The sequence below is a fragment of the Bos mutus genome, chromosome 23 (genome assembly GCF_027580195.1).
Source record: "Bos mutus isolate GX-2022 chromosome 23, NWIPB_WYAK_1.1, whole genome shotgun sequence".
Classification (NCBI taxonomy): Eukaryota; Metazoa; Chordata; class Mammalia; order Artiodactyla; family Bovidae; genus Bos; species Bos mutus.
In genome coordinates this window covers 1826495-1849936 of record NC_091639.1, presented here as the reverse complement: position 1 = coordinate 1849936, position 23442 = coordinate 1826495, and the positions used below count along the sequence as shown (strand labels likewise).

Below are 23442 nucleotides of genomic sequence, written 5' to 3'. Positions count from 1 at the left end.
CCTGTGGTCTCTCTTTATTGCAAATAATTTTTATTCTTTCACTGAATGGTTCCTTTCCAAGTATGTTTCTGGGTTTAGTAACTGTTAATAGGATTTTTATTTTCATATTTTTAATTAATAGCCTTTCTGCTCTTTTAGTAGAGAGAGGCAAGTACTGAAAGTGTTATAAGTCACTCAGTCATGTCTGACTGTCTGTGACTCCACAGACTGTAGCCCACCAGGCTCCTCTGTTCTCAGGATTTCCCAGGCAAGAATACTGGAGTAGGTTGCCATTCCCTTCTCCAGGGGATCTTCCCAAACCAGAGATTTAACTTGGGTCTCTCCTGCATTGCAGGTGAATTCTTAACCATCTGAGACACCAGGGAGAGGGCAAGCAAGCAAATTTATCTCCACTGGCCCAAAGCATTCAGGGACTAGCAGCCAGGAGTGTGTAGGGAGACAGCAGGGCACCACGCTGGCCTTCTTCCCGGGTTTGCGTGATCCCAGCAGCCCCGTGAGCACATGGAATCCAGGGCCCTGGGCGGGGGCTGCTTTCAGCTTCCCCACCTCTCTGTGGACAATGTGATGACTCCAGAGGCCAGTGCACGCCTGCACCCCTCCAACAGAAGGCAGCACGTACATTCAGCTCACCGTAAGAGCAGCAGTCGTGAACACTACGTGTGCCTAACCCGAGAGTGAAGTAAATCACGACAGGAATGTATATAAAGCGATGGAAGACACTCCCAGTACGAAAGGTCAGGTTCGAGCTCTGCAGCTGTGAGAGAGGGTGCTGTCCTCAGCGGCACTGCATTAGGAGCAGTCTGTGGGGAGGCACAGGGAGCCTGGCAGGCAGGTGAGCAGAGGGCTGGCCCGCGGGCCCAGGCCTCACCAGTCCACATGTCCTGGGACACGTCACTGGAGGAAGCCTTCCGCCAACTTGTTGAATTCGTCTGCGAAGCGTAAGTGCAGGTTGTGCTTGCCTTCCGGCATCAGGTGTAACCTGAGGGAAAGGCGGACGGATGGTTAGTGGCGCATCGTCAGAAAACCCGCCCCCTCCCTGACGTCTCACGGAAACCTCACTGGGCAAGCGCCCTGTTTTCTGTCCCCTGCGACCTCCATCAGGAGAAAGGGTGAGTCCATCTTAAGGGGTGGCCCCAGAACAGAGACTCGGGAGCGAGAGCCCGAGGCTGCCGCAACAGCCAAGGAGTGCTCCGCTGCACTGGGAGCTGAACCAGGTAAGGAGTGGTTTGACTGGAAACCTGACTGAGAGGAGGACGTGCAACCTGGTGGGTACCTAAGGGAAAAAGCATTTTAGTAAGACTGGTTTTAAGAGAGGATTGGAAAGATGGTAAAAATACGAAGTGTCCAGAATCCACTGGACTGGAGCTTCCTGGAGTATCTGCGTAGTGGGAAAACCCGTCAGAAGGCGCCGCCGCCTGCTGCTGAAGCCCCCAGGCTGCCCTGGGTGCTGGAGGACTGGGTAAGTCTGCACACGGCCGGGCAGTGCCTCCCTGAGGCTGGGGGTGCCGGCCCGCCGGATCTGCGGCCCTCAGGACACGCCGCCCCCCTCGGGAGGCGCTTCCTTTCAACGGGGCTCATCAGATGTGGATGGTCTGCAATTTCTTTAATAAAGGCAGGCTTCTCTGAGTTCTAAACTGCATTACTGCCTATAACAGTGCAGACATGGAGTTTTAAACAAAGGTTCCAGGACACACGTGCAGGCCTGACTTGCTCTGTCCACTGTCACTGATGTTAAAAGGACTGTATTCAGGCAGAATGCCAGTCACCACATCGCCTGCTTCTCTGCTTTCCACAGCAGGGGGCTGGGAGCTCCAGGACCTTGGTGAACGGGCAAGGGGGAAGCTTGGAACAGACCTGTCCCTGGGTGATGCCGGGTCTCTGGCAACTGACCATGTGGGGCAGGGGGGTGAGGGGGTATCCAGGCTGTCAAGATCACCGGCTTGACAGAGGAGGATCTGTGGTTGGTATCTTTCTGAGCCCCTGGGGAAGGTTAGTAATGCTGTCAGCAGTAGCCTAGGCCTTCCCCAGTCAAGGCCAGTGCTGCTCAGAAGAGAAGGGCGAGTGGCCCTCTAGAGGGACGGGGCTCGCAGGACGCTCACGGCTTCTGTCCTCAAGGGACAGAAAGAGCCAGCTACCGAGGATGCCGGCAGGCAAGGGGGCACTGAGCCGCCCCGGGCCTCCCAGCGTGGACCGAGCTAGACCTTGACGCGGAGCCCTGCTTTGAGGGGGCCAGCCCTCTTCCGTGCTTTGTGGAGATCCCCAAGCAGGAAGCACCGACACCAGCTACGAATCCTGTCCACTCAGGCGCGGTGCGGTCTGTGCTCCCCAGGTAGAGAGCTCGGTCTCAGCAAAGACCACCAGCAGGCCCGAGGGCGCCGCTGACTGACCGCCGCGCTCCCCGCGGCTGTCTCGGGCCCTGACCACTGACGGCCACACCAGCGTCCCGTCCGCAGAGGCGGCTACTCTGTCCTGAGTCCCTGTCCGTCTCAGGTGTGTGCATATGCCCCCCTTCATCCCGCAAGAAGATAGCAGGGAGGGATGGCAGACTCCACTGGGCCCACCTGGGAAACGGATACAGAAATACACACGACTGTTTCTGGGAGCAGCTCTAGGAGACAAAGGCATTTGTTTCATACCTGATATCTATTTGCAGGTAAAATCTTTGAGGGGCCAGCCTGTGTCTTTAATTATTTCTGGCAAGGAAATGAAGCCCCAAGTTCATGGGAAGCACCCTGCACTTAAGTGGCTCCCTAGGCGTCAGAAGGCCTGTGAGCACAGTTGGAGGAGGACCTTGATGCTCAAGGAATCAACGTTCCTTCTGTGGGTCCAAAATTAACCACTGTTTTTAGCTTCTTGGCCAACCTACAGGGCTCTCCCGGCAGAGGAAGGGCGCGAGCGTAATATGCCGGCCAGTTTCAGACAATCATCGCAGCACACTTTCCTCTTGACTCAACTGTTCCAAAGAATCCTACTCTGAGAAAACGACCTTCCATAAACGAATGTACTGAAACCATTAACATCTGAACGGTAAGGGAATATTTTTCTCCCATATTGATGTATTCAGTTGCTAGGAGATGGGTCTGGAACAGAATTCCTAAATTAAACTTTCTTGCAGACTTTTATTGAACCTGGCTCTCTAAGAGAACACATGTCATTTATCATGAGCGTCAATGTGCAAAAACTTGTCATTTCTGAAGAGAGAAGACACTTAACCAGGTCAGAAAGTAGGTGATTCAGGCCTCTCATCACCATATTAAAATAAGAGTATGAGAGGCAGCTGTGTTGGGGGAGGGACGCACTGTATTACGAGGAAAAAAAAAAGATCCAGGACTTGTCATTTACTAGCTATGCAACCTTGGAAGATGACTTAACGTGTCTCAGCCTTGATTTTACCCCATCTGTAAAATAGGGACAGAATTTTTTCCCATGATTTTGCTGTAAAGTACAATTAGATATTGTAGTAAAATAAGGTGCCTTCTGAAATATGAAATGCTGTTTGGAAACAGAAATTATACAAGTTTATACTAGTGATATTTTATTGCAGAATAAGAAGCATGTTTCCCACATTTATAAACTGTCCAAGAAATCTGTTTGTTAAAATCTCTTGTGGAATAAAGAGCACAATTAGGAAGTGGAGGGACCGTGTCTGAGTCTACTCCGAGCTCAGGGGCGGTCCAGGCGGGCTGGCCTACAGTGGGCACTGGAAGTGGCTCACGTCGGGGAGGAGAAGGATGTTCTTAGGTCACTTAGAATGAGGCCAATTTCAAAAGAATTCTATACAATTCCAAAGATGTCCCGGGTAATGACAGCATCTCTGGGGTGAATACTCAGGCTCTCAACAGGTCAGGGCTCCCTGGGAGTTTATTGCGAGCCACGACCTCCTGGCCAGACCTTACTTTCTCCTTCACAATGTGCCTCACTGTGTTATCAGGGAAACATCAGGTTTATTCAACGTGGAATTTTCATCCTGAATAAGTACCAGCAGAAGCTGCCTCTCACGTCAGCCTGAGTATTTAAACGATAAACTTCTGTTCCACACAGACATGAATGAGGCTGAAGACCAGGCTCTGCTGACACATCTCGTCAGGCCCTCCAGTGTGCCCGGGGCCAGCGGGCAGACCCTGCTCTCCTGTGGTTCTGAGCAACAGGTTCTTCTCTGAGGTGTATATGTTTAAGGCTTAACGTGAAAAGTGTACAACATAATTTTAAGCAGGAAAAAGGCAGGAATCAAAGTTGAAGACAGAATACGATTGTATTTATGTTAAAAAATACTAGGAAAGGAGGAACACACAAAAGTGCTAATCACGGAAGTATTTACGTGGATGGCAAGTGACAGCGATCTGCTTCCTTGTTTTGATTCTATAGACTTGCTGGGCAGGCAGTGCTTTTACAGTGAGAGCTCCCAAGGGAGAGATGGCTGTTTGGGTTGGTGCCACCAGGGCGGGAGCCCCTGATCCCGCTGCCAAAACCCAGGGCACCTGGGCCCCTCTTTCCCAAATGGGGTGGGGTACACCCTGAAAGCCCAGCCCTCAGCCTTTGCCTCCTGCAGCACCTCCCGCTTGCCTCCCAGGGCCCTGGGGCAGAGCGCTGGCTGCAGCTGGACTCACCGTGACCCTCTCACATGTCTGTGTAAGAAGTCTGCATGGAAACGTGGGACCAGGGGGTCCTTCTCGCCGTGCACGATTAAGGTAGGGCACTGGACCAGGGGGAGCAGGTCCCGACAGATGCTCCCTGCAAGACACGAGAGTGTTCTCCTGAGGCCCTCCTGGGGTGGGGGGCAGACCCCCAGCCCCGCCAGCGTCTGGCCTGGATCAGATGGCCTGAGTGCTTCCAGCTCCGACAGTCTGCAGGTTTCCTTTTCTGTGTCTCTCCTGGCCTTTTTCCTTTAAGCTCTACTAGTGAACAAGGAGTCCTGGCTGATTAAGATTCATAATTCATATAAAACAGCAGTTGAACAAAAAAACCTGCAAGTCTTCATATTACATGGGCCATCTGAAAAGCTTCTCCCTTGAAGTACAGGGGCCCCTGCCGGCCCTCCAAGTCTGTGCTCCTCACAGCGAAGCCACAGTTTCAGCAGGACGGAAGCTGCCTTCCACCCTGCCTGCCCCCTGCCCGCCCTGGGGAGACCACAGGCCCTGCCCCGAGGGACGACCGCATTCCTGGGCAGCAAGGCACAGGCCGGGCTCCGCGTCCCGACCTGCTGTTTCCCTGAATCCACTCGGACAGCAGCCACATGGCAAAGCCAGAGCACACACCCGGGCCTGTCTGACGCCAAACCCGCGACGCGTCCGTACACTACGCTGAGCGGCCACAACCCCGAGGACTGGACAAGGGCCTCAATGCATGGAACCAGCCCTGCAGGGAGAGAGGTCGTTTACTGACAGCCTTGCCGTAAGATGATTCAGGCGGTGCCAGATTCTCCGTGACACTTTCTCCCTCCCTTTCTCTTTTGCAGTAGACCTCATTTTTCAGAGTTTCAGGTTTACAGCAGAATTGCAAGGCAGGCACGGGCACACACCCCGTCTCCTCGCCTCCCCATCACCAACACCCCCATCAGACATCTGTTACAGCAGACGCGTCATCACCACCCTGCATCCGCGGTTCTCACGCTGTGGGTTTGGACAAACGCAGGATGACACAGACACGGCACTATGATACTACACAGAGTGCTCTCACTGCCCTAAAATTCCCGTGTGGCTGTTCTAAGAGGTAGTGGGATCTCACTGTCTGTATTTTAATGAGGCTGTTTTCTTACTGTTCAGTTTTTAGAGTTTTTTGCAGGGACTTCCCTGATGGCCCAGAGGTTAGGACTCCGTGCCTCCACTGCAGGGGAGTCCCATCCCAGGTCGGGGAACGAAGACCTCACAAGCCCTGGACCCCCGTCCTTCGGGAAACAGTCACTCCTGTCTGTGGCTTGTCTTTCCAGCCTCCTGAAACATATTTCAAGGCCCTGTTCCTATGGGTGGATACCGTGTCTGAACAGGATATACTTGTTTTGAACTTACAGCAAAAAAGTAACATTTCCAAACGTCCTTCTCATTATGAAAGTTCTGACAGATGACTCATTCTGGAAATGACTAGTGAGGAGACAAAACTGGGCCCTGAATCATAACTGTTTGGTAACTGATGTGTTTCAAGGTCAGATCCCACCTACTCTCTATTCTTTTGGCAATTAGAAAAATGAGAGATTACAAATGAAAACAGCTCTAAGAACAGACTTTAATTCAGAGCTTCTCTCAAGGGTGCCAGTTCTTGTTATTGGAACACACCTGTCACGGCCGAAGTGACACAACGTCGCTCTGAAGACGGGAAAGGGCTGAATACCCTTTTCCTTTCCTGACTCCACGGGGGCCGAGGGTCGTGACAGAGACCCCTCCTCTCCTGGCGGGTAAGAGAGGCGGCAGTGGGCTGATGCCTCTAGACGTGAAAAGGGGGACGTCTGTGTGGCCACTGTTTGTTTCTGAGTGACCATCCTGGAGTTAGAAGAGCATGTGAGACTTCTGGAGACAAAGGGGAAAAGACCAGCGTGCTACGAGAGACTCAGCAACGTGAACTCTGTACACATGTCTGTCTCTGATGCCAGAAGGGTGTGCGGCACAAGAACTTGCCTTTGTACACGATCACCCTCTGCTCACGCGTCAGTGTGGAAGGATGGTGGGCGAGTGTGTCAATCCCCAAGGAATTCTCAAGCATCAGGGGAACTCACTCGGCCTCTCTAACCAGCAAAGGGACTGTTAAGTGGCTCGTGTGACCTACCGTCTGGAAGATGCTTAAATTGCTCTATGCCATCCACCCACTTTTCACAGGTTCTGGCAAAGTAGTCGAACCCATAGAGGGCTTCCAGAGGCTTTCTCGTCTTCTCACTCCACTTAGAAACATCCCGGATGCCTGGAAGACAGACAGACGTGTGGGCAAGGATGGGTCTGAGACTAAACCCATCGTCGCCCACAGAGCAGAGCGGCCAGCGCCATGTGGCTCGCCAGGCTTCGCCCGGCCGGCCAGGCCTTCCCCAGGCCCCGCGCCACTGCCCAGCACCGTCGCTCCCACTGGCTTCTGCATCCACCCAGCCCCCGCGTCACTGCCCAGCACCGTCGCTCCCACTGGCTTCTGCATCCACCCAGACCCCGAGTCACTGCCCAGCACTGCCACCCCCACCAGCTGCTGCATCCACCCAGCCCCCGTGTCACTGCCCAGCACCGCCACCCCCACCGGCTGCTGCACCCACGGTGAACGCTGAGTGCTGTGTCAGGGTCCCGCCGTGTTCTGTCCTCCACGGCGGCCCTTGGGCACCAGCAGATTCTGACCAAGGGAACGAAATCAGATCTAAAGTAATGGCTTCCATTAGAGGTGTAAGACAGAAGCGGTATTCCCCTAACTGGGGTCTGCTGCTGCTAAGTCACTTCAGTCGTGTCCAACTCTGTGCGACCTCATAGACGGCAGCCCTCCAGGCTCCCCTGTCCCTGGGATTCTCAAGGCAAGAGGACTGGAGTGGGTTGCCATTTCCTTCTCTAACTGGGGTCAGCAGAGTAAAAATGAGATTACTTATAACAGAGTTTTTCTGAATTGTATTTACATACACTGAGAAATGCATAAACATCATTTGCTCCAAGTTCTGCCACTGGAGAAATTGTAACTACTAACTACAAGCTGTCTCACAGATGACTCTGATCAGAAAGGAAATGATGGCTTCAGAATGGATAAGCAAATTCAATCCCTTAGCCCGCCTTTTCCATTTTTCTTTACAACACAGTGACTCTGTGGAGTCTGTTGCTCCTGAGGACAGTGCACAGTGCTCGCCGAGCCCCTCAGGTACAGAGCTCCATCTGCATGACGCGTCCTGAAGACAGGACGGCAGGCGCACGTGGCCCATGTGGTGACCGGGACTGGGCCGGGCACCTGGGGGCCCAGCATGCTCGGGGTGAGTGGGCTGCTCGAACTGCTGCCTGGGGCAGGTGACCCGGCAGAGAGCACCTGCCGTTCTCCTCCTGCTCCCCTACCCTGCAGATGTGCGTTGGGGTGGATTTCAGAGGCTGAGGACGACTCCAGAGGCTGAGGACACTGAACTGCTCTGGGCGGAAGTAAGGAGACTTTGGATGGGAGGGGGAGATGTAGAGAAGCAGCCTGAAAAGTAGAGGCGGAAGGAGGTCCGGAGGGAGGAGCGTGTGTGGTGCAGGAGGACGGAGAGGGCAGCGCGGGTGGGGGACAGGGAGGGGAGAGTGGGCGGCGAGGGAAGAATGGAGGAGGAGGAGGATGGGAAGGGGAGAGAGGGCTGCAGAGGAGGACGGAGAGAGGAGGAGGATGAGGAGGGGAGAGAGGGCTGCGGAGGAGGACGGAGAGAGGAGGAGGATGAGGAGGGGAGAGAGGGCTGCGGAGGAGGACGGAGAGAGGAGGAGGATGAGGAGGGGAGAGAGGGCTGCGGAGGAGGACGGAGAGAGGAGAGCGGAGGAGGAGGATGAGGAGCGGGGAGGGGAGCGCGTGCGGCAGCGGAGGACGAGGAGGGGAGATAGGGTGGTGGAGGACCGGGAGGGGAGAGGAGAGCGGGCGGTGGTGGGGGAGGGGAGAGGAGAGCGGGCGGTGGTGGGGGACGGGGAGGGGAGAGCGGGCGGTGGAGGACGAGGAGAGGAGCTCGGGCGGTGTGGGACGGGGAGGGGAGAGCGGGCAGCGGCGCGGGACCAGTGGCTCTGCCCTTGGCCACGGAGCAGGCCACACCCGCTGCAGGCCCTCTTGCCATGAACAAGGAGCTCTTTCATAACATATAATTTCTGCTGCATGGCTGAAGTCTGCAGTAATTGATGAAAACGAGTATGAGTGAGTATGTGTGTGCGCATAAAAGGCAGGAACCCTGAAAACACAGCAGACTGGTGTGACCACTCGAATGCAGGGCTGCCTCGAGGGAGGGTGACTATTCACTGAGGGAGGGTGGACACGGCTGAACCGGGGATGAAACTGGGCCTCACCTGGCACCATCCAGTGGTTCCCAGGGGCAGCAAGTGGACAGCTCTGAAGGAAAGCATTCTCAATTTATGCTCACCATTTATTTTGTTTGTTTTCAGATTAAGGGTAAGCAATTACTTGCTAATCAAAAAACCATCTAGTCAAGGCTCTGGTTTTTCCAGTGGTCATGTATGGATGAGAGTTGGACTGTGAAGAAAGCTGAGCACTGAAGAATTGATGCTTTTGAACTGTGGTGTTGGAGAAGAGCCTTGAGAGTCTCTTGGACTGCAAGGAGATCCAACCAGTCCATCCTAAAGGAGATCGGTCCTGGGTGTTCATTGGTAGGACTGATGCTGAAGCTGAAGCTCCAATATTTTGGCTACCTGATGTGAAGAGCTGACTCATTGGAAAAGACCCTGATGCTGGGAAAGATTGAGGGCAGGAGGAGAAGGGGATGACAGAGGATGAGATGGTTGGATGGCATCACTGACTCAATGGACATGGGTTTGGGTGGGCTCCGGGAGTTGGTAACAGACAGGGAGGCCTGGCATGCTGCAGTTCATGGGGTTGCAAAGAGTCAGACATGACTGAGCTACTGAACTGAACTGAACTGAATCAAAAAACCACAAAACAATCAGAATCTTTATAAAGCTAGTGAAACAACTAGAAAATTGGAAGAAAATGCAGAGCCCTACACACAGCAACGGTGAGATGGAGATGAACAAAAACAGGGAAGTGGAGACTCAGTCTACAAAGTTCAATCAGTCCCTGAAAGGGTTGGGGAGGAGGGAAGAGGAGGGGGAGGGGAGAGGAGAGGAGGGGAGGGGAGGGGAGGGGAGGGGAGGGGGAGGAGGGGGAAGGAGAGGGGAGAGGGAGGAGGCTGGGGGAGGAGGAGGAGGAGGAGCAAAAGTAAGTGGTGGACACCCACTCAGTGAGGAGATCCCGGCCAAGGAGGGTTTTTTGTGTTTTGTTAAACTCTGACAAACTGGGGAAATGGTTCGGAAGAGGAGGGGCAGCCATGGGCGGGGCTGGAGTCCCCGGGCAGGTTCGGCTGCTGGGGGCCTAGCAGCTCCCAAGCTGGCAGCCGGATGTCCTGACCGGGGGCCTGGTGGGCGAACCAGCCGCCTGCACAGGGCCTGGGCAGGGACCCCAGCCGGTCCCTGGCACCCACAGTGCCGGCTGCCTGCATTGGAGCCTCAGCCGGACACAGACAGGCGGTGGCGGGCTGGTGGGCTGCATCTGCAGCCCCTGCTCTGTGTCTCTAAAAGTCCTCACAGATAAGCCTGAAGGACAACCTTAGAAAGTGTGAACAGCACAAGAGTTCTTCATCAAAACTAAGGTTTCCCACTGGAGTACACTGTTCCCTTCCACACTCAGGGTACCTGAGGCTGCAACTTACACTTCATGTCAACCCCCCTCCTTCCCAGAAGGTCACTAGCACAGCAGGAAATGTAAATACTGATGTATTTTCCTGAGTGTCACTTCTGGAAATAGGAAACTTTAAAACGCAGACTAGTTAAAGTGCAGGACTTTGCTGAGAACCCTTCATCTCTCCATGACCTGTCAACACATGTCTAAGCAGGGCGGGGCGGAGGGACCTACCCTGGTAAATCTCTGTGTCCTGCTCAGTCACGTAGGCGTTGGCCCCCCAGATCACCATCTTGCTGACATACGAGGGGTACCGTGCGGCTGCGATGAGGGCTGTTATCCCCCCGTCGCTCCACCCCAGCAAAGAGACCTTCTTAAACTTCAGTGTCTGTGGCAAACACAGCAAAACAGCACGGTGAGGGCTCCTAGAGAACCCGAGATCGATAATGCCCGGGGTCGACACAGCTTCCTAGCTGTGGGGAGAACCCGAGATGGATAACGCCTGGGGTCGAGACAGCTGTGGTGTGTCCGCTGGTCGTCAGAGAGACACCCCGGAGCCCACGATCTGTGACATGAACGTCTCCTCTCGGCCTGCTGTGGTGAGAAGACCGCTGTCACAGACGCCTAAGCACGCATACAGCATCCAGTGCTGTTCTGAGTCGGGAGGGCGCTACGTCTTCAGGGTGCGCATCTCCCGGAAAAGGACACAGCGGAAGTCAGCTCCACTTGGTCGTGACAACGTGTGCGTCCACACAGGCCTGAGTGAAGACGCTGCGGGCAAGTCTGCAGATCAGAGAGGGCCTCCTGAGAGCTGCTGGAGGGCTGGAGCCACTGCATCCGGTGAAGTCACTACTGCAGCTTTGGGAAGAACCGGCCCCAGGAGGAAGCCTGGGACAGAGGAGACACAGCGGTGAGGGTGGGGGGTGCTGCTGAACCTTTGGGTGAGTTGGCCAGGCTCCAAGAATGCGCTTGATGGGGTACATGGACAGAGGTTACACCTGAGATGCTCCTGAGCAGTTAAAAACTGAATGACTGGGAAAGTAAATTAACAAGTATCAGTCCGAGACATCTGTTGACCCAACTGTAAACTGGTGTGACTCCTGTGGGGAATACTCTGGCTCCACCCTGTATCTTCCATCACACAGCAAGTCATCTCCTAAATGTGCACGGAATTCACACACACGCACCAGGGCAGGCCACAAAGGCCCCACCAGGACCATTTACAGCAGCGAATACGGGCCACAGTGTCCACGCACGGGTGCTCCCTGCACTTCCTGTATGATCACACACACACACACACACACACACACACACAGAGCAGCAGCTTAGAAATAAAGTATCTCCCATCAGAAGACGGGAATTAGGACACAGTGTGTCCACACAATGGAATGGATACCAAGTGCCTATTATAAACTGAAGGATATCTGTATTTATTAACATAGAAGTATCTATCTGATAAACTCCAATGAAACAGTAAGCTGGAAAACCATTAGGTATAGAAGGATGCCATCAATACAAACTGTCTATTTACATATTTAATAAGACTGCCCAGAAAAGAAGAGCCTCAAAGCCATGGGAGCAGTAGCTCTAAAAACTTTCCTCTTAGTATCTCTTTGAACCCTTTGAATGTCTACAGGAGTCAGCCTTGAAGAAACCACACACAGAAACAAAATAAACGAAGACGCCCAGCCTCCTTCCTCCTGATTCTTCCCCGAGACCCACCTTCATCAAATCAATGGCATCTTTTGCGTCTCGCTCAAAGAAGTCCACTGGGAAATCCCGATCGGGTGGGCGGGAGTGTCCGTATCCTCGGGGGTCCCAGGCAACCACCGTGAAGAGCTTCTTATTCAGGTTCTCAATCTGAGGTCCAAAATCTGTCTCTCCACTGCCTATCAATAAAAGTGGTCATCCGGTTACACTCCAAGAAATGCTGTCACTGCTTCAAACACACTACAGCAAAAAGAAACAGGGGGACAATGTAACTGGTTTCTAGTCAAATTAGCAGCAAATCTATAACCAGCAAAGCAGACTGGCAGAGAGAGAACCCGGGGCTTCCTCTCCCGCGGGAGCTCAGACCTGCTCCCGCCTCCCCCGAGCGGCTACTCGGAGGACGACGCACTTCTCCCCTTGGTCCTGTATCATTAATAATCCAGCACGCTTGATATCTTTTCAGTTTAACTGTCCTATTTAAAAAAAAAAAGGACTCATGAAACTGCCTAGAAATAAACCTCCTGAAACAACGTACTTCTGGGTTATTTTTTCTTTTTTAAAATGACTGTTACAAATGAGAGAGATCTTAATAGTATCTGTAGACACATTAATGAGATTTGATCCAAATTATTCAAAGCCAAATTCTAAAATCCCAGACGTTTTTTACAAAGCTAACGAGAATAGCCCTGGAGATTTTATTTTCTGGTCATAACTAGAAACCAGAAAATTAAACTAAAACTCGGAAATGATGGAGGGCAGGACACGGAGGGGATAAATCAGTGTGTTTCACGACAACAGTATGTGAGTATTGGCAAGTAGAACTGTGTTCTCAAGCTGGTGGTGGACCTGACTGGCAGGCAGCATTGCCCGGTGAGGTCCACACGGTGTGAAGGCCAGACTCCCAAGGAGCCCAGTCCAGGGGCAGGTCAGCATCTCATTTCTAAGCTCTACTTGGTTTCTAAGGACTCACAACTCTGGCCACACCTTGCTTCACAAACTGGTGATGATTAGAAAATGTCTTTGAAGACACTGCAGGATCATTTAACATCGTCAAGGACTGTCACTCTCCCTGACAGAATGTACCTTCTCAACACCAGGTAAGCCGTCCAGAAAACCCAAGCCAAGAACAAAATGGATTTCAGTGCAAGCCTACTGCTCTGACATCTGAGGCTGCTCTCATGATCCCTGAACTGGAGGGACTTCCAGGGAACCGCCCTGCAGGAGGGGCAGAAGGTGGGAAAAGGCAGCAGTGGAGCTCAACACCACTTTCAGAAACAAGACACACACTTTCTGGCACACATCTGAAGACCAGGGCAAAGAACACTAAAACCTTAAAAAATTACTTTAAAGAGTAGTTACCAGTATATGATACCTCAGAAGGAAACACATCAACACCGGCTGCCCGGTTGGGAGGGGAACTGGTGCTGGGGGACACAGCAGTTCAGGGAAAAACTTGCTGCTTGATTTTTGAATCAGGTTAATGTTTTACACAAGCAAAAATTAAAATTGCTAAAAGCTTTTCATACAGGATAATGACAGCAATATTGAACCAATGGCCATCTACGCTGGCAAACTGCATCGCTTTAGCTCGGGATCACCCACTGGAGGAAAGGTCCTCCTCTATTACACTAGCTCGACGGAAAGATACTAAACACTGGACACTGATGCCTCAATAGCTGCAACAATCAGCTGAGGCTGCGTCAGCTGGAACCAGCGTGTAACTGAAGAACATTGCCACTTTACTTTTAGGATTAAGAAGCAAATCATAAGGAAATAAGTATATGATGGGATCACTTAACTAAATAAAAAATAAAACAGTAACCCTGCTGCTAAGTTGCTTCAGTCGTGTCCGACTCTGTGCGACCCCATCGATGGCAGCCTACCAGGCTCCCCTGTCCCTGGGATTCTCCAAGCAAGAACATTGGCGTGGGTTGCCATCTCCTTCACCAATGCATGAAAAGTGAAAGTAAAGTCGCCCAGTCGTGTCTGACTCTTCGCGACCCCATGGACTGCAGGCCATCAGGCTCCTCTGTCCATAGGATTTTCCAGGCAAGAGTACTGGAGTGGGGTGCCATTGCCTTCTCCGAAAACAGTAACAGAAACCTTACCTTAAAATCAAATTTGAGATGCTCTGGGATCACTGGAAACTCTACTCCTGAACTTTCTACACCTAAACTTCTTACCTGCAGGAGGCGATGGTGATCCATCTAGCTTTACCACGCTCTGTTCACACCAAACTAATTCTGACCTTCAGAAAGGCTGTGAAAGCCCAGCTTTGTTCTTTGCTCTTACCTTAACTAAACACACCAGAGAAGGCAATGGCACCCCACTCCAGTGCTCTTGCCTGGAAAATCCCATGGATGGAGGAGCCTGGTGGGCTGCAGTCTACGGGGTCGCTAGGAGTCGGACACGACTGAGCGACTTCACTTTGACTTTTCACTTTCATGCATTGCAGAAGGAAATGGCAACCCACTCCAGTGTTCTTGCCTGGAGAATCCCAGGGGAGCCTGGTGGGCTGCCGTCTATGGGGTCGCACAGAGTCGGACACGACTGAAGCGACTTAGCAGTAACTGAACACAGTCACGCACAGCAGGGAGATCAGTCCCACTTGTAGCAGAAGCCGCCTCACATCCCGGAACCCCTCAATCCCAGGCAAACCGGGCCAGCTGGTCGCCTACTCACTGCCTCCCTCCCCCTGCCTGCCTTCCCTCCCCTTCCTTGACTTGTCGTCCCCAGGCTGCAGGAAGGGGCTTCCCTGGTGGCTCAGCTGGTAAAAAATCCACCTGCGATGCGGAAGACCTGGGTTTGATCCCTGGATTGGGAAGATTCCCCTGGAGAAGGGAAAGGCTTCTCACTCCAGTACTCTGGCCTGGAGTCTATGGGGTCTCACAGAGTCAGACATGACTGAGCAACTCTCACTTTCAGGCTGCAGGAAACTACAGTGTTGGACTTCCATGGAGAGAAGTGGGTATTTAAAGGAATGAAAATTGCATAAAGTAGAAAGGTACTTCAGGGCTTCCCTGGTGGCTCAGTGGTAAAGTCTACCTGCTAATGCAGAAGACACGGGTTCGATCCCTGAGCCAGAAAGATCCCACATGCTGTGGAGCAGCTAAGCTTGTGAACCACAACCCCAGCCTGTGCTCTGCAACGAGAGAAGCGGCCACAACGAGAAGCCCAAGCACCGCAACTGGAGAGTAGCCACTGCTCACTGCATTAGAGAAAAGCCCAGCAATGAAGACCCAGCACAGCCAGAAGTAAGTGAAACTTTACAAGAAAGGTAGCTTTCTGGACCACCTAAAGTTGATTGCGGCAAATATTACAGAAAGCATCTCAGCAAAGCACCAAGGCTGCGTATCAAGCCTGGGCATCTGGGACTGGGGGCCGAGCTCAGAGGACAGCGTGCCGGGCACGCCACGGAAACCTGCGCACCTAGCATCCCCGGGAGCAGCAGGACGGCGTGCTCTCCGCCTCCGGTCCGCAGGTAGTGCAGGTGGACGCCATTCACCGCCGCCTTGGCGGAGGTCACGGAGGAGCTGCAAGAGAGAAGCCCCGAGCCCAGAGGGCGACTGAGCCTGCACGCCAGCCAGCCCCAGCACCCTCCCCGCCCCCTGGTCATCCGGCTCTGCGCTTCAGTTTCCCAAACCCAGAAAGGGCGGGTCACTGCAGCACCAACTCCAGGCCCACCCACGGGAGTGCTGACAGGCCTGCTGACATCAACGGGCCCACAGCCCCGCAGCTGGAGGCAGGGCCCCCGCCGTGGGAGGTGAGGTGGGCGGGACGCTGGCACAGAGCCTCGAGCCCCTCGAGGCCCCGGCAGGTCCAGAGGAGCCACCCGGATCCTCAGCTGCACAGGCAGTGATCCCAAGGGTGACGCTGGTCTTGGGGTCCACGGGCTGACCTTCTGGCCTCTCTGTTCTCTAGGCAGCTGCCCTGGTCAAGAATGCCTGTCTGCTCGGATGTGGCCAGACCGGTCTGTAAGATGCTGAGATGTCTCTGCACTGACTGTTAAGTAGCCGGTCCGTGTCTAGAGTCCCGCACCCCGCCCCCTTCCTTGACCCAAAACCGCCACGCTGCACCATCTAACCATGTGTCGTCCTGGGGGCTCTGCGCAGGACAACCCCCTCGGTGACTGTCCCAGAAGCTCCAGGACCACTGCACCGGGGCACCCAGGAACAGCGCACACATGGCCCCGCCTCAGGCTCTAAGAGCCTCCCAGCAGCTCCCCAGATGGCCGGTGACACGCGGGAGGGCCATGAAGGCACACCAGGACAGATGCTGCCAGGCGCAGTGAGTCAAAGAGCACACAGACCTGGGTGGTAGTGAGACTGACCAACTACAGGCTCACGATCCACAGAAATGTCACAGGACCCTTGAGCTGCGTTGAGTCTCACGGACCCTGCTGTTACTCATTATTAACATCCTGCTCCTTGGACAGCTCCAGAACCAGATAAAATCGAGTAACACTCTACTCCGAGTCATCTTGGGAAACAACAGTTTATTGACATTTCCTTTGCCCCCGGCCATCTGCAGAGCAGCAACTGCACACCCTCAGGGAGGGGAGGGTCGTGATGGGAGAGAAGCGGTCAGACTCCTATCCAGCACAGGAACGAGGCTGCTCCCCAGACAGACACTCGGTGCTTGCTCAGCTCAGGGACTGCTCCTGCTACTCGTTGAGCCCGCAAGGTTCTCCAGGGCCCCTGCCTTGCAGCGTGAAGGATGTCTTGTAACGGCATTCTGCACAGGGAAGGTGTCACATATGACGTGGCCCCGCCATCTCTCGCGATCTCTGAGCCCCAGGGCTTTCACCACCCGGGGTTGCGGGCTCTCAGGCCTGGGAGCCTCCTGGGGCCCGGCTCACATGACTTCCCTTTCGTGGTCTGTCCGACGTCTCCGCTGCCAAAAGCCTCTCACTTCCCTGTGTTTTGCCCTATCCACGTAGATTCCCCAATGCCTAAGCACACGGAGATAAAACCAGGTCTAGACAAGGGCGGATGGGCGCTCAGTGTCAGGGGAGGGTTGCTAAGGCAGAGGACTTTGAAGGTGGCTTCAGAGTATGAGAGGCCCTGTGGGTGTTGGAAAGAGGCAGCTGGGGAAGGGTGGAGAAGTGGCTTTTGAGATGAACTTCTAAGATGGGCAAAATGCTGGAGAGAAAATGGGGTAGGGAGCGTGCTTCTAGAACTGGTGTGCTCAGGGCCCAGGAGTCAGGGACACACGTGGAGCAAGGCAGGTGAGGTCAGGCCGGCAAGAGTGTGGGCACAGAGGAGCAAAGGTCAGGCTAGAGGGCGATGGGTGTGCGGCTGGGCGGTCAGGGCAGGGAGCACGCCTGGGGCTTTGTCACTCACTGCTGGGCCCTGCCCTTGTCACAGCAGCCGGGCCCCAGGGCATCGGAGGCTCCCAGAACCTTGCCTCCATCTCCAGGCTGGAGAAACAGGACAGAAAACTGGACAATAGCAAATCAACTTAAATGTAAGAAAAGTTTCCTTTTAGAAAATATTTATTGAATAACTTTCCACATCAGTACACTTGAAATGAGTGTTGCATTCTCCCTCCAGCATATCAAAGGGCTCTTGGATGGCAGTCAGGCCCCAGAAAAAGTTAGAAAACTTAAAAGAACAAAAATGAACCTCCTTCCCTTGGGCTTTACTCCTCCACCACTTTCTCCCTCCTCTTGTTTCTCTAACCTAGGTGTTCTTAAGCAGGGGTGTTCATTAGAATCACCTGAGGAGTTAAAGATACAGCGGCCCAGGACAACCCCGGGAGACCCACCGGTCACTCTGGGGTAGAGCCCTGGCGCGTGCTTTCTGAAACACTGCTGTATTATTCGCCCATTCATGTACATCCGGAACCCCTACTTTGTGCTGGGCGCCCCATGTTGCCTAGGGATTGGCAGAGAAGACCAGTCTGCCAACTACTGATATTCTGACAGAAGCTGCAGAGACAGGAGACCCTGGGGTGCACACAGCAGACACAGGTTCACACTTTCCACACCCTAACACACCTGCCCACTCAGCCCCCTTGTATATGAGACACTTCCTCCCCCCATGATACCCGGGGTGGGGAGCGGGGGTCCCAAGCTTAACTTTAATCTTCTGGCAAACCTTTAAATCTCCAGATGCCCAGGATGCACTAAATGAACATCTCTGGGATGGGATCAAGGTATCTGCATTTTTTAAATTCCCCAAGAGAATCCAATAGACAACCAAGGATAAGAAAGGTTATACTGAATTCATTTTGGAGGAGAGAAAAATTGAGCCTCCTTTTTAAACACAGTCTGGGAAGCCATGTATTATGTCTGTCCTGTCTCTCCTTCTGGGAGGCTGGACGGACAAGTCTGTGTGTGAGCGGCGAGGGCTGGGCGGCAGGACCAACAGAGCAGCAACCCCCCGTGAGGGAGAGACGACCACAGGGCCGGCACGAAGAGAGCCGTGTGGGGCAGACGACTACAGGAGAACCAACTGGTCAGGTTAATTACTAAACTACATGATGTCCTCTGATGATGCACATTAGACTTTGCCTAATTTTACCAGCGAGGAAGCTGAGAGTTAAGAGTTTAGGTAACGGGCCCCAGTCACCCTGCTTGCAATTTGCAAAGTCGAAGCGAGCACCTGAATGTCACACTCGGCTCAGAAATAAAAACGGGAGCCACCTCATCAGATACATCCTCATTTTGAAAGTCCAACATATTCTCTGTACCTTGTATGTTCAGCTATTCCTTTTGTATATTTTTTTCTACTTATTTTTTAAAATTATTTTAATTGGAGGCTAATTACAATATTGTAGTGTTTTTTGCCATACATGGACATGAATCAGCCATGGGTTGTATATTTTTTTCTAAAAGGATTGTTAGCTACAATGAAGCATTCAGTTCAGTTCAGTTCAGTTGCTCAGTCGTGTCCGACTCTTAGCAACCCCATGGACTGCAGCTTACCAGGCTCCTCCGTCCATGGGATTTTCCAGGCAAGAGCACTGGAGTGGGGTGCCATTGCCTTCTCCGTAAAGGCTGCATCAGTCCGTCCAGTTCAGTCCAGTCGCTCAGTCGTGTCCGACTCTTTGCAACCCCATGAATTGCAGCACGTCAGGCCTCCCTGTCCATCACCAACTCCCGGAGTTCACTCAGACTCATGTCCATCGAGTCAGTGATGCCATCCAGCCATCTCATATCTCATCCTCTGTCGTCCCCTTCTCCTCCTGCCCCCAATCCCTCCCAGCATCAGTCTTTTCCAATGAGTCAACTCTTCACATGAGATGGCCAAAGTACTGGAGTTTCAGCTTTAGCATCATTCCTTCCAAAGAAATCCCAGGGCTGATCTCCTTCAGAATGGACTGGTTGGATCTCCTTGCAGTCCAAGGGACTCTCAAGAGTCTTCTCCAACACCACAGTTCAAAAGCATCAATTCTTCGGTGCTCAGCCTTCTTCACAGTCCAACTCTCACATCCATACATGACCACTGGAAAAACCATAGCCTTGACTAGATGGACCTTTGTTGGCAAAGTAATGTCTCTGCTTTTCAATATGCTATCTAGGTTGGTCCTAACTTTTCTTCCAAGGAGTAAGCATCTTTTAATTTCATGGCTGCAGTCACCATCTGCAGTGATTTTGGAGCCCAAAAAAATAAAGTCTGACACTGTTTCCACTGCTTCCCCATCTATTTCCCATGAAGTGATGGGACCAGATGCCATGATCTTCGTTTTCTAAATGTTGAGCTTTAAGCCAACTTTTTCACTCTCCTCTTTCACTTTCATCAAGAGGCTTTTTAGTTCCTCTTCACTTTCTGCCACAAGGGTGGTATCATCTGCATATCTGAGGTTATTGATATTTCTCCCGGCAATCTTAATTCCAGCTTGTGCTTCCTCCAGCCCAGCATTTCTCATGATGTACTCTGCACAGAAGTTAAATAAGCAGGGTGACAATATACAGCTTTGACCTACTCCTTTTCCTATTTGGAACCAGTCTATTGTTCCATGTCCAGTTCTAACTGTTGCTTCCTGACCTGCATACAAATTTCTCAAGAGGCAGGTCAGATGGTCTGGTATTCCCATCTCTTTCAGAATTTTCCAGAGTTTATTGTGATCCACACAAAGGCTTTAGCATAGTCAATAAAGCAGAAATAGATGTTTTTCTGGAACTCTCTTACTTTTTCGATGATCCAGCGGATGTTGGCAATTTGATCTCTGGTTCCTCTGCCTTTTCTAAAGCCAGCTTGAACATCTGGAAGTTCACAGTTCACGTATTGCTGAAGCCTGGCTTGGAGAATTTTGAGCATTACTTTACTAGCGTGTGAGATGAGTGCAATTGTGCGGTAGTTTGAGCATTCTTTGGCATTGCTTTTCTTTGGGATTGGAATGAAAACTGACCTTTTCCAATGAAGTATTAGCAACATCAAAGTACTGGCTTGCATAAACATGAATTTTGATGACTTATTTTTACATCTTTCATACATTGTATTATTATCTAAATATTCATATTTGTATTATTAATTTTAACTGCTAATTACCTAGTATGGGGGCTTCCCAGGTGGCACAGAGGTAAAGAATCGGCCTGCCAATGGAGGAGATGAAAGAGACGCAGGTTTGCTCCCCGGGTTGGGAAGATTTCCTGGAGCAGGAAATGGCAACCCACTCCAGTATTCTTGCCTGGGGAATCCTAAGGACAGAGGAGCCTCGCGGGCTGCAGTCCACGGGGTCGCAAAGAGCTGGGCATGACTGACTGCCCAGGCCTTTAAAATTCACTGTCTCAAATCCTTAGGACAATCCGCAAGGCGTGAGGCCCAGAGAGGTTATATAACTCGATTGTGTACATGCTTTTTCTGTAACCGCACTGCCAAATAGAGTCCCCTTCAGGGCTGGACACCAGGCCAGCACTCACCCTGACTGCTGGACAGAGGCAGGGGCAGGTGCGTCTCTTCCCCTCAGGCAGAGCATCCCCAGATTGAACCGGAAAACATCTGTCTTCAGGTGGGCTGTTATGCTTCCTAAGTTATTAATACTGTAACTGCACATAACATACAACTGCAGGTAGAAAAGGCTTGGGGTGGAAGACGGCAGACGTACAGAGGAGCTTCTGGAACACAACTCAATTGTGGGTCAGGGCACCCGTGGTTCTGAAGCCATGTCTTACAGGAGTGCTCTCATCTACTTACACAAGCTGCACTCTTGTTTCAGGATTAATCAACACCCTGCTTGTTTGGCCCATCACAGTGAAAGTCAAAGTGAAGCGGCTCAGTCCTGACTCTTTGCAACCCCATGGACTGCAGCCTACCAGGCTTCTCCGTCCATGGGATTCTCCAGGCAAGAATACTGGAGTGGGTTGCCATTTCCTTGGTCAGATCAATTTCAACTGCATTTACAAAATGGCGGTTCAAAATCCAGAGAAACCTGTTTCCCAGGGATATTTTAGGGCGAATGATCTGCATTGCTAAGTGGATGAGGCCTTCTTGCAACCACTAACCAACAGTAACAGATACTGGTGCAATCACAGTAATCTCATTTCAATCCCTTTCTGTAAACAGGAAACGGGATAGATGGGCATTTTTCAGTGGACTTACAGAGGCTGCAGACACTGACATTATTTTACCATCTGTATGAAAACAGTTTTGAAAATCTAATAGATATAAAATGGTAACAACATCAAATCCTAAACTCAAGACCCAATGAATCAGAGTATGAAAGCATAAAGCTAGTCAGACCTCTCCTTACGCCTTCGGAATGGACTTTTCCCCATCAAGTACAGTGAAGCTCTGAAGGCCAGGTACCCGCCGAGCTTGTGCGCAGACACCTTCCTCGTCAAGAGCGGAACTGACCCGCCGGCAGTGAGCAGCGACCACCCCGCGCGCGCCCCATGACAGGCCACCATCACCTGGGACCAGGGGCGCCCACTTTGGGACTGGGGGTCAGAGGTTAATCCAGGAGCTGTTTACTCTCAAGGTATGTGGGGGTGGTAAGAGGAGAGAAAGGCAGACTCTCGGGCGTCTCCACGGCCTGCACCCCTCGGGGAGCCGGGCCCAGGAACCCGCATCTTCCGGTCCCCCGGGTGGGTCTCCCGCACGTCCCAGCTCGAGGTCCAGCCCGCGGCTCCATGACCTGACGCGGCGCGGACACCGCAGGCTGGCCTGGAGCCAGGGTCCGGGGTTCAAGAGCGCCTCCTCCCTGGCCTCAGTCCTCACGGACGCCCCACCGAGGCCGAGCGCAGCGCCCCCTCGGCCGCGCCCAGGTCACGGCTTGACGGGCAAGGGGTCGGTCAGGCGGCGACCACTCACGGCCCCGGCCCGGCCGCTGGCCCCTGCCCCCTTCCCGCCGCCCCGAGCGCGCGGACGAGGATATGGGGGCCCCTGGAGGGGAGCGGCGCCATTACCCGAACGCGGCCGCGGGTCCGGCCCGGGGGATTTGGATGCCGGGCTTCAGCGCTGAGAGGAGGTGCCTCATCCGCCGCGCGGCCCGACTGCCTAGCGCTGCCGCCATGGTGAGTGCATATGACTGCCCGGGGAGTGCGCACGCGCCGGGTCTCCCAGCAGCCTGGAGCGCGCACCGCCCCGAGCACGCATGCGCCCGGCCCTCGGTCGCCCCGAGCTCGACCCCTTCCGCCCCGAGCTCGACCCCTTCCGCCCCGAGCTCGACCCCTTCCGCCCCGAGCTCGACCCCTTCCGCCCCGAGCACGCATGCGCGGGGCAATCTGGGCGCTGAGCTGGAGACCAAGGGTGTCCAGGCGATCCCTCGCCGCCCCTGTGCTCGCGGTTCCCGGGGACACCGGCACAGAGCGTCTCCTCTGGGTGTCACCTGTAGCCTAACGGTGACCGGCGTCTCGCCCTCGCGGAGGAGTGGGCTCAGGGCCGCCAGCCTGACAGCTGGAGGGGACTGGGGTTTGCTTTGTGCGTTTTTAAACCGGCCCACACGCGCTAGGGCCCCTGCCCTCGGGGATCCTGGAGATTAGGGAGGGCCAGCGGCGGCTGGAGAGCGGTGCGGGCGGGGGGCCGGGCCTCGAGAGCTAAGCCGGAGCCTCCGATGAATCCCGCAGACAGGCCGGGGCTCCCGCTTCTCGGCGCTGTGGCGGGAGCAGAGAGGGGCGCCAGGTGCGGAGGATGGGGGTTGTGTCCGCGTGGGGTCCCTGGCCGCCTCCGGGGCGGGGGATCGGCGAGGACGGCAGGCTCGGTTGTAAACGGAGTCGCGTGTGAGTCCAGATCAGTGAGGCCCCTGCGGCCCAGGTGGGAAGCAGGTGGGTGTCGGGCTGGGCCGGGGGCAGGGTTAGTGTCTAATGGGGGCAGAGCCTCAGTTTTGCAGGAACGTGGCGGCAAACAGTGTGAATGTGCTAGGGCTGTGCACTTAAAGACGGTTGAGATGGCAGATTTTATGTGTATTTCACCACTGTTGAGTGTGTGTGCTTCTTACGACCAGTTCAGTCTTTAAAGATTATAAACAGTATTTGCAGCTGAAGGT

At 53.5% G+C, this 23442-nt stretch overlaps 1 protein-coding gene across 1 annotated transcript; it reads right to left on the bottom strand.

Annotated features, from left to right (window-relative positions):
- Nucleotides 1-772: 772 nt before the first annotated feature.
- On the bottom strand, nt 773-22521 carry BPHL (biphenyl hydrolase like). The gene is made up of 7 exons (XM_070361363.1): nt 22364-22521; nt 15442-15545; nt 12025-12191; nt 10537-10690; nt 6757-6888; nt 4608-4731; nt 773-979 (listed from the first exon to the last, which is right to left on the bottom strand). The coding sequence occupies exons 1-7, from the start codon at nt 22468-22470 to the stop codon at nt 892-894; spliced, it is 876 nt and encodes a 291-aa protein (XP_070217464.1). The 5' UTR covers nt 22471-22521; the 3' UTR covers nt 773-891.
- Between the last annotated feature and the right edge of the window lie 921 nt (nt 22522-23442).